Source organism: Rhea americana, unplaced genomic scaffold (assembly GCF_003343005.1).
Source record: "Rhea americana isolate MKP2758 unplaced genomic scaffold, rheAme1 scaffold_226, whole genome shotgun sequence".
In the NCBI taxonomy this organism is placed as follows: domain Eukaryota; kingdom Metazoa; phylum Chordata; class Aves; order Rheiformes; family Rheidae; genus Rhea; species Rhea americana.
The window spans coordinates 59988-71000 of NW_028186342.1; the positions used below are offsets into that span (position 1 = coordinate 59988).

Here is an 11013-nt window from a genome sequence, read left to right on the forward strand (position 1 = left end):
ACAGAGACACGGACACACGCGGGCGGCAGAACGCGCTGCGTTTATTCCCGGCCGTCACACAGAGGTGCCCTCGGCGGGCGGGTCGCGCTGCGCCTCCTTCTTGGTGTCCTCTGGCTTCATGGCGGGGAAGAGCAGCACCTCCTGCGAAGAGGGACACTATCAGCAGGCACCAGGTCCACCCCACCACTCTTGCAACCCAGGCAGCAAAAGCCCCAGGGGGCAAACATGGCCCCGCAGGGTGCAAGAGCCCCCCGGGGGGGAGCACAGCCTCATGCGGTACCTCGCTGTGCAGCAGACATGCTACTGCAGAGCTCAACTCGTGCATAGCGTACCCAGTGAGGTACATGACTGCCATCCATGTGGCAGCCGTAGAATCTGCTGAGAGTTCCCAACAAGTGCAACAAATAAGAGCTTTTCTGAGGTGGAATTCTTAGCCTTAAAAAATTTTGACAGCTCTAGTATCTGATATTTTTGTTTTGTTACAGATGCGGCCTACTTTGCAGAATCTCGTTCCAGTTCTCTGACAAAACCACTAGTATGTGCTACTAGTTCTACCATTTACCTTGATGTTACTGGAATCTGTAAGGAACATGGTGATGCGATCAATCCCCATGCCCCAGCCAGCTGTAGGAGGAAGACCATACTCCAGCGCGACGCAAAAGTTCTCATCAATAAACATGGCTTCATCGTCACCTGCAGCTTTTGCCTGAATAAGAAAATAAGCAGTTTAAAAGGGTTCATACAGAGACAGAAATACTACTACTTCTACTAATGTCTACAAAAAAAAGGATGAATATTTATACTTGTAGGAGCCAGGTAACTGATAAAACCAAGACTCTTCTATACAGCCACTTAAGCAAATAACAGATTAGAGAATCTCACCACCTGAAGAATTCTGGAGGCCACTTGTATGGGTTATTCCAACAGTAACTCTAGGCTGGCAAACCCTCTTCTTGCTCTGTATCTAATCTGCAGTTTTCCATGTGTTCTATTTAAACTTTCCCATCTATGCCTGCTATATCAATTTCTTTCTTATCTAGGAGTTTCCTTTCTAGGCAAAGTCCAACCCTTTCATTTTGGTAAAAGCTATCTCCAGGGTCATATGTCTTTGGACTTCAACAACCTGTGTGACAGCAGACCACAGTGAAAGTAAATACATTGCTGTCAAAGGCTTCTGAGGTTCTTTATTGCCCGCAATCCTCCTCCCTTAATGCTTACAGAAACAAATACAGACCAAATCACGTGAATCATCAGTAATTGCTCCATGAAACAAAGTTTAGGTATCTTTTTTCCTCAAGTAAAAAGATCAGAAAAAACAATACTGAGATGGTAATTCATACTTCTTACATAATTTGACAGTGACAGCCTCCAAGTGGTGAAAGTGATAGTAATAAAAATACAAACAAGCCCACCCTCTCACATTTAGAAAGCATCAAGTGTAAAAAACATTTTTGCTCAGGCAATTTCAATACAGACTGCTAAATAAAGAAATTTTTATGCTTGAGTCTGAAATACTGAAATGTGAACTGCCACCATTCATCTCAGTTTCCAACTTAACGTTAATTTTTCAGGCAAATTTTCATTCAATACCCATAATCATGTATCTGCAAACTCTGATCATAAGCATGTAAGAGAATGGCAGCAAACATATATACATATACATATATATATACATATAATATATACGTACATACATGCACCCACACAGACCAAAGGAGAAAGATACCTAAAATATTATTTCATGCTGACTGAACATTTTGAAATTTCCTGACAAGTAAATTAGTTAATACACCTAATTTTCCTGATTTTGACCGTTTAATCGTCTCAGATAGTAAGAAGCCATATACGTATTAGAAAGAACATGAACTCTGTTTCTGCAGATGGCACCATCTAGCCTCCTTTAAATGGGTACATGTGGTGCATACATAGTTAATATAACAAAATTGGACTGAGTCCCTCTTTTCTTAGGCTTACCTACAGAAACTGAGTCATATAAATTTGCAGGCTGAATAATTTTCAAAGAGTCTGCAGGGCTATTCTGTGAACCACTTTAAAATAATAATAGCTCAGGTCTAGAAATCAGATTATTTCTTATGCATCATTAAAACTCTAACTGGACAAAAATTCATTTAATAAATGAGAGAGTACAATGTTGTATGGTTATTTAATAGCTTAATTGTGGAAAAATAATTCACTGTCAACCTGAAGATGACAGGAAACATTTTGCATATCTGATTTTTTTCAGACTGGCACTTCAAGTAGTTTAAAAGGGAGAAATGTTCCAAAACACGGTATCGCTACTAAAAATTTAACCAACCGTGGAGTTTAGACTTTTTTTTTTTAAAATAATAATAAAAAAAACCTCAGAAATTCTTCAAAAGGAAATAACTTTTAAAACCTAATAAGTCTCAATGACAGGCTTCCACTTAAGTGAGAAACATTTGCTCAAATTATTAACAGCCATCTTCAGCAGTAGGGACTAACAACAGATGTGCAATAGACATAGCAAATATTATTTGCTTACATGCCTGAATTGTTGAATCACTATCATCCACACACCCTACCTTGGCTTGATCCTCAAAAAGCTGCCGCTGCCGGAAAGGATCATTCAGTTCTGTGTACGCATTGCACACTTCCTTCTTCATCACAAAGAGTTCAAAGCGTTCCGTCAGTCCTGGATGAGAGCGATGCCTGTATCAAGAAGACAAATCAACCGCACCTTAAAAAACAGCTTTACAGAAGCAAAAGCAAACATACATTACTTCAAGAGGATGGTCCACATCTGCAGTAACAGCTGTCAGCATTTCCCACTACTGAGCATTGGTGCACTTCTCTGCAAGATGTGTTTCACAGCTACAGAACTAGTATCTGTCTGAGTTGTTGGTGGAATTGACAAACCATTTTACAGCATCAAAATCTCCATTTTCACATATGGGACCTTTTTTATGAAGTAAGAGTAGAGGGGTTAAAGTGAGTTATATCATGACTGTGTCTTATAGCCTTACCATTTGGCTAGAGGACTCATGATCTGTGGATGGTCACAGATGAATGTTGGGTTGATACAAGTGACTTCCAGAAATTCACCAACTAACTGTGAAAACAAAATAGAACACATAGGTAGAGTACAATGACACTTTAATACCGTTGCCCACCCCAAACATCCTACTTTCTTCCCTTCAGTACTGAAAAAGGTACTGTAGAAGTGAAAAGTTTTCCAACTAATAATGCCTAATCACGATAGTGTCTTCATTAAGAGAGAATGTGCATCTAAGCTGGACAAGAAAAATGACATAATACAAATTGTATTAGAAAAAATAAATTTTACTTTGGACATTGTGACAAAAGCCAATAGAAAAAGCAGCAAAAACCCAGCTGCAAGGTGGTATTTTGGGTCAAAAGAAAAGGACAAAGGACTTAATACAGTTGATATAAGTATTAAGTGGTAAGCCTACCAGTTTGGTAAGGTACATACAAATGCACAGATCTCACTGTCAAAACACGAGATGAAGTGAACAGACCCATCTTAGGCAGAAGAGTCTAGTTATCAAACTAAAATCCTCTAAAGGCACTAAGCAGGCATCAGCACGTATCACTACATTCTATTGTAGACAACAGGGAAAAGATTTTGACACAGCAAAGTTTTCTCCCTTTGATACAGAAGGAGTTTAAATGCGTTTCAGCATGTTTTTCACATGCAGCTAAGCTTTTGGTCTGTATGGGCTTGTATTCGTACAGATAGATCTCCAAAGACCTTAAGATTATGAAAACACCACCTTTACTTACCTTGTCAAGAAGCCTGGCTGTTGTCCTGGGAGGTGGACAGTCAACATTTCTCTCCACACAAAGGTCATCAAAGAACCTGCGAGTTTCTGAAATTGTTGTAGACAGAAATTAGAAAAGCCACCGAGGCAGCCACGTCTTTTATTTCTGCATCCGTCAACACGTCTTAGAGTGATTCTGAAGATTTTAATAGTATACATTGTGGAAAAAGGTTAGTTCAAATATCAGTTTCAATCTAGAAAATATTGTTTCTATCAATTTACACTAAAATATAAGCTGTTTCAGATTTCAGAGACTTGGGCAACAGTTATGCATAATCCCACATCATGACTGCTAAAATTTCTAAAATTTTTGCACAAAATCACTAAAAAGCATATGAACTTGTTTCCTTATGGCTCTAGATTCCAAGGATAAAACAGGAGATACACACATTTTGAAGACTGACCAAAATGATCTTATCCTACAATCACAGGCATGGAGACTAAACTGTACTAAGGACAGAAGAAATGAGAAATAAAAAACTGAGTCTCTTCAACAAGAGCTCTACAAATGTTATCTTCTGGGTAACTACAACAGCATCATACATACTCAAGAAAGGGAGAAGCAAGAGTCAGATCTTGCCAAAGACTGCAAAGCACAAAGACTTCTTTCTGGAATCCCAGATAACAGACAGAATCAGAGAAAAGCAAATTCACGTATTACCACCACCTCAAAAGAATAGCTGACAGACTGCAGATGGAGAACCTGAGGTATTTGCCCTCCTCATGTTAAGGAGGAATTAAAGCATATTCATTTCCATCATCTAACCTTCAGTTTCAAAACAGTCGGCTGATGGAAATTTCACTCCCAGAACCTTTTCCAGTTCATACACCATGCTAACTCGCCGAAAGGGAGGAGTAAAATCTATCTCATAGGCCTGTCCATCTTGACCATCTGGATGATAAGTAATCTTGTAACTTCCAGTAACATGCTTCACCATCCCTAGAAGAAGAAACTGAAGTTTAGAAAACGACACCAAGCCACATAACATGCAATTCCTCTTGAAAATTCTTACTTGCTCGCTCTTTTTTTTCCATTTATTTCTTTTCTTTTCTTTTCTTTTCCTTTTCCTTTTTTTTTTTTTAATTTACTTAATATCGCATATGTCACCTGAAAGCATCTTCTCCGTAATTTCCATCAGGTCATGATAGTCTGCATAAGCCATATAGAATTCACAAGTTGTAAACTCAGGATTGTGAGTCAAATCAATTCCTTCATTGCGGAACTGACGCCCAATTTCGTATACTCTGTCCATGCCTCCAACCACCAACATCTAAACAAGAGGAAATTCTAGTAAAAAGACTAACCTTTTCAAAAGAACAAAAGAAAGCTCAGACAAATATAACTGAGGAAATGACAACAGGACATACCGAATCTCATTCAAGACACATTTGTTTTTCTCCAAACTAATGAGTCAATTATTCTTCAAGAATAATCCTTACTTAAGTTATATTTTCTTCTTTAGAATGAGAAAGAACAGCTTGGAGAATATAGAGCTTGGCCATGAGGGGCTTGTATTTTACCTTGTGATAAAGCTCTGGAGCAATTCTCATATATAAATTCATATCCAGCTCATTGTGGTATGTGATGAAAGGTTTAGCCACAGCCCCACCTGGAATTAGATTCATCATAGGAGTTTCAATCTGAAAAATAACAACAATAACAAAAACGAATGTAACACTGGCATAAATATTACCAGGTTCCTAACTCAAGCGCACGCTGTCCTTTAGTCCTTAGGATATTTCTGTTTCCACAGCAGAACTTTGTAAAACAAACAACAAACCACAGCTGGCTTGGATGAAAAAAAACTCTTATTTCATTTATTATTAGACATTCCAGTATATGAAAATGATTCTGAAATAAAGAGCACTCCTCCCATGCAGTCAATAAAGACAAGTAGCTTAAACTATTTGCTGCTATCAAAAATCACTCTTATTTGTTATAGATGTGAACCTATTGGGTAATAAGCCAAGACCTAGATTATGGCATTGTCACAGAACTATCTACCTATATTGCAGAAAATCCACTCAGTAAAATAGAAAGCTGTTTCATAAGACTTACAGGAAATACCAGTCTTTCTTAACACCTTTTCCAAATCATTGCTCACATTTTAAATTCTTTACAATAGTCTCAACAAAAAAGAATAATAACACTGAAAGAAATGAAATGCTGTGACTATTGCAAGCCTTTGCAAAATCTGAGCAACTTAAATAATACTGCTTTTGTAACAAAAAGTAATTAATTTAATGTCTTTAAATGTAGAGAACTCAAAAGTATTTGGGGGAGAGGGGAATGTATGCAATATAAGGACATGTTCACTTCAAATAAAAACAAGTATTTGCTTATTTTGTGTGTATGTATATATATATATACACACATGTATAAATACATGGAATTCTAGAATCCAACTGAACTAATTTATGAAAAGATACGCAAATTCAGGTTAAAAAAAAGAGGCAATTTACTGCAGGCTGCAGCTCCAAAAACATTGTTACAAATTTACTTTCACACAAACCTTGTTTCCTTGTCCGTTTAAAGGATGTGCAGTTATAGCTCAGACAATATACACTATCAACTACACAAGAAACAGACTCCAGGTCAGTATCAAATATAGACTAAAATTCCCAGGGCAAAAACCACCTACCAGGCACACAGAGAAAATAAAAAGAAAGTAGCTATGAATGACGGAAAAATACAGTGGCAGAATGATTTACAGCGCAAACCATGGATGATGATCTGCTCTACTCAGAGGGCTGGTCGACGTGATCAAACAGCGGAGGTGGTCAAACAGAACAACCACCTGCTCCTTTCCTCTGCCCAAGTGAGGATAACTTTCTAACTGATTCTGCAGGAGCTGCCTGGTTTTAACTGCTCTGCTGACAAATCAGCTTGGCTTTCACCACCATTAGCACAAAGAACTTCGAGCTACCTCTCCTTACATTTGAAAAATTCATCCTGGCATCAGCTAGAATTTATTTCACAATTCACTACAGAACTACTCATAATGATGCAGAATAGGAAGCCTTCTATGAATTAGGAGGAGACTCAGGACTCCTGTGAAAGAACAAAGGTCAGGGCAAAACCAGAAGTCAGTGAGTGATAAAACAAGAACAAGAGTGAATCTAGATCTTGAAAAAGAGAAGAAACTTTTGTATGATATGAATTCATCTAGCGCCATGAAAAGTGTTCCGAATTAATATGATTCTCTAGACAGGTCCACATTGTATAACAAGCTGAGCTGCAGAGAACAAAAAGCAGTCAGCATCCCAGACAGTGCTGGATTCAGAAAACAAGTTTAACTCAGGAGCATGGAATTGAACCCAAACCAATGAGTCATGACAACAAGCTGAAGAGCACAGTACAATACCTATTTCAGTTTAGCTGTATTTTTCCAATCCAAGCTAGTATTTCTCCCTGCCATGGCACTATACTATGCTATGGGGAACACTGTAGCTGTACGTGCGGCTCATGTATCTTCCAATTGCACTCTGCCGTATGGTAGGCCGTTCCCTCACTCCTCTGCCTTGTATCTTATTCCCAACATGCTCACCAAGCCTAAGTAACTTACCTTGCTATTCCAATGACAAGTTCACGCTTCATATAAATTGAGAAGGACTCTTACAGTTCCTTTGGATCAAGTTAAACTGGAGCCACAAAATCTTTCAGTACTAGATTAAGACTGGTTTGAAAAAGTAAACAAACCAAAGAAATATATCCATATGTGTATGATCCATTTAAGATGGTAAAGACACTGCACAGGTTTGGACTGCCACATCCTTCCACTGCTTTCAAACTCCACTGGCAGTTATTTCAGATTCAGTTGGTAAACACTTGCAAACAAACTATATTACAGTTAGCAAACAGATCATAACCTAAATCTCAATGAAGAATCTGGATGCAACAAAGCACAGCTGGTATTATTTTCTAATATACTACTCTCCAACAAATCTTAAAATAGAATCAATTTACTTGCATGAAATAACACCTGCATTTACCTCGGTGGCAAAATGCAGTTTCAAAGATGTTATTTCTACCCTTAAATTACCGAAAAAAGTGCTACCTTAATAAAAGTTCTCTGAATCACATACTAACATCTCAGGAATAGCCTCAACTCTAAAAGGAGAACAAAGGAATAGCTACCATTATGTAAAATTGGTAAAATCTGCTGCACTGAGGTCATTATTCTCAGTTCTGAACACATTTTGGGTATGAGCCTGAAAATGAGGTAGCCCTGAAGCTGAGGGGCTCCAAAAGTATCTGTTAGATGGAGAAAAACAAACCATGAAGCCTTACCTCCAGAAAGCCCAGCTCATCTAGAAAGCTCCGAATATATGTAATGATCTTTGCACGGGTTATGAATTTCTGCCTCACATAATCGTTAAGAATTAAATCCAAGTATCTCTGACGATACCTAGTTTCCTGAAAACGATAAATACTTTTAGAAACACCTAAACAAAATGATGCCATCAGCAAATACAAAAGGTCATCCATTCAGACCTTCTCTCAAACAACCTCCAAGAGCAATAGCTGTGACAGCTACCTTGTCTTTGAGGCCAAAGTGAAGATGAGGCAACATGTGCAGGCATGGAGACAACAAAGTTATTTCATAAGGAATAATACTTAGTTCCCCTTTCTTTGTTTTCCCAGGATTCCCCTGTACACCAATAATGTCCCCACGACGCAGCTTGTTGTTAATACGGAAGTATTCTTCCTCCGACTTGTAGAGCCTGTAATTATAATAAATTTAAGCAGTTTTGTTTGAAGTTCAACTTTCCAAACCGTGTTCAGCAAGTGTCTCCCCAGATCAAATCCTTTAAAAAATATCTAAGAGGGATGGCAACCACAACACCCTAAATACAACACTACCTGGTTGCCTAGGCCAATCCTTAGGTGAACAACCTAGCTAAAGTGTTAAAGAAATAGGATGCCCAAATGTAGATCTCCAGATCTAAGAGTGTTGTTTGGCTTAGAATGCTAGTGAGCATAATTCTACTTACCTGGAATTTGCCATGACCTGCAACTTGACTCCTTCACCTCGAAGATCATAGAAGATCAGTTTCCCTCCAGAGGCACGCTTTGCGTGGATTCGACCTAAATACCAAAAGTATGCAGATTTCAGGAAATGTGTCCCTAACAGAGTATACAGGGCAAAAGCCACAGTACTGTCATTTGGACAAAGGATCGTCAGCTCTGAATTAATCACTAATTGTCAAGGAGAAGCAGTTAAAGCCTCAAAATGAATACCACTGTACAAAAGGTCATATGAACTTTGTATCCTTGAATCTGAATCATAATCTGATCTCCGACTTGTCAGGGATATTTTAATACTCCACTCAATCTGAAAGGTCCTGTCTTGAATAGTCAAAACACTGCTACAGACTTAGCTTCATGACTGAGTAACAAGGGATCAGCAGAATTAGAAAAAAGACCACCCCATTTCCAAAAGAAGCTAGGACTTGGCCTTAAAGCAACAGATCATCCTTCCATATCCCAGAAAAATCTTTACCTGCCACTCTCACTGTAATGTCAGTCAAGTGATCTCCTGGCTGCAGGTGACTGTACTTCTCTATAAAATCTGAGAGAGATAAGTCTACGTGGAATTTGTGGGGGTAAGGATCTTCGTTGGTGCCCTTCAGTTGCTGGACTGCATGGCTACGGATCTTGTAATATTGCTGTCGCCAAAAACAAACCAAACCAACAGATTTTGTTAGAGACTGAAAATACAAGTTAAAAATTAAAACACAGCTGCTCTGATTTAGGAAGACGGAGGTCTCTCCCCCTTTAACCTTTTAGTTCAATTGGACTAAAAATTAAACGTAAGTCAGTAACATTTATTCTCAAAACAGCAATAAGCAGGGGAGCAGATGCTTACATTCGGATCCAAGCTTTCCTCATCAGTGCCAACGTTATTCTCAGAGTCAGGTGACAAAGACGACTTATCCGAATGCTTTTCATTTTGCTCTTTCTGCTTTGCCTCTTTTTCAGCTATTTTTCTCTCCGCCTTTAAACGTCTCTTCAGCTCACTGCAAAAAAAGGAAGAAACTAGATGCAGTAGGTAACTTTGAGACTTCTATACGGAAATACTCAGCAGAAAGATTGCGCTGAAAGCTCAGTGTATATGTAACCCTGCTGTTATTCTACCCAAAAGCCAAAATAACATTTAGATTAGTATAATAAATAGAAGCTTTGATCCCCTAGGATCAAAATAACATCTTTCATTCTCTGGGAAATAAAAACACTCAGAGAAAGCCCAAAACAACCACTGTGGAAACATGCCTTGGAGAGACATGCCTGTGTTCCTGCAGCCCCCTCTGAACATCAGGGCGCTGCAGTCCCGCAGGCCAGTGAGATAAAGCGAGCTCTCCGGGCAGAGCAGGCGGCCTCGCAGCGCAGCGCAGCCCGGCGCGGCGCGGCCCGGCCCGAACCAGGCGGCCCACAGGACCCCCGAGGCTCTTCCCGCCGGCCCTGGCCTCGCGAGGAAAGAGGCGAGCCGGGCCCGCACCGCGAAGCACCGACCTGCTCCGGCCATGAAGTGCCCGCGGCCAGCGGGGCGCAGCCCTCCAGGCGCGGCCCAGCAGCCGAGCGGCGACAGGGCCAAGCATGGCGCGCGGCGGCAGGTCACCGTTGGAGACACGCGCCGGGTCGGACGGACGCCCCCCGCCCGGCCCGGCCCGGCCCGGCCCGGCCCTCACTTTTTGCTAAGACGCGACTCAGTCTCCACAGCATCCACGCCGCTCTCCGCCACAGCCGCCATCTTCTCGGCGCTAGGGGCGCGTCCGCGCCTGCGCGGCAGCGGCGGCGGCGGCGGCGGGGCCTGGCGGGGCGGAGATGGCGGCGGCGGGGCTGTCGCGGACACTGTTCCTCTGGGACGATGGCAGCCCCATGCGCTTCTACGTGCGGCCCGGGCTGGCTAAGCTGCGGCTGGCGCCGCTGGTGCTGGCGGGCGGCGGCCGGCTGTGCCGCGTGCAGGAGCCGGGCGCCGTGCTCCTGGCGCAGCCCGGCGAGGCGGCGCCCGGCGGCGCCGTCTCCACCGAGTACGTGACAGAGTGCGTGCAGCGCAACCGGCGCCTGCCGCTGGAGCCCTACCGCCTGCCGCCCGTGCTGCCCGCGCCCCGCGCCGCCTCGCCGCGCGGCCGCCTCGCCTTCACGGAGGCGGAGGACGCGGCGCTGCTGCGGGCGGTGCGCGGGCGGCGC

At 41.7% G+C, this 11013-nt stretch overlaps 2 protein-coding genes across 3 annotated transcripts in view; one reads left to right on the top strand and one right to left on the bottom strand.

The window, feature by feature from the left end:
• Nucleotides 1-21: 21 nt before the first annotated feature.
• KARS1 (lysyl-tRNA synthetase 1) lies at nucleotides 22-10616 on the bottom strand. 2 transcript variants are annotated; one of them, XM_085305695.1, is made up of 14 exons: nucleotides 10512-10616; nucleotides 9692-9842; nucleotides 9326-9491; nucleotides 8817-8910; nucleotides 8360-8546; nucleotides 8113-8238; nucleotides 5343-5462; nucleotides 4930-5092; nucleotides 4588-4761; nucleotides 3784-3869; nucleotides 3006-3091; nucleotides 2565-2691; nucleotides 563-706; nucleotides 22-141 (listed from the first exon to the last, which is right to left on the bottom strand). In XM_085305695.1, exons 1-14 carry the CDS (start codon nucleotides 10571-10573, stop codon nucleotides 55-57), a joined length of 1773 nt encoding a protein of 590 aa, XP_085161821.1. In that variant the 5' UTR covers nucleotides 10574-10616; the 3' UTR covers nucleotides 22-54. The 2 variants fall into 2 exon arrangements, with proteins under 2 accessions (XP_085161821.1, XP_085161820.1); XM_085305694.1 differs by lacking the exon at nucleotides 10512-10616 and adding an exon at nucleotides 10336-10503.
• The window catches only part of TERF2IP (TERF2 interacting protein), a 2885-nt gene continuing 2486 nt past the window's right edge, over nucleotides 10615-11013 (top strand). The window contains exon 1 of the mRNA XM_085305741.1: nucleotides 10615-10998. Coding sequence (XP_085161867.1) covers nucleotides 10648-10998 — 351 coding nt within the window. The 5' untranslated portion in view covers nucleotides 10615-10647. The remainder of the gene's footprint in view (nucleotides 10999-11013) is intronic.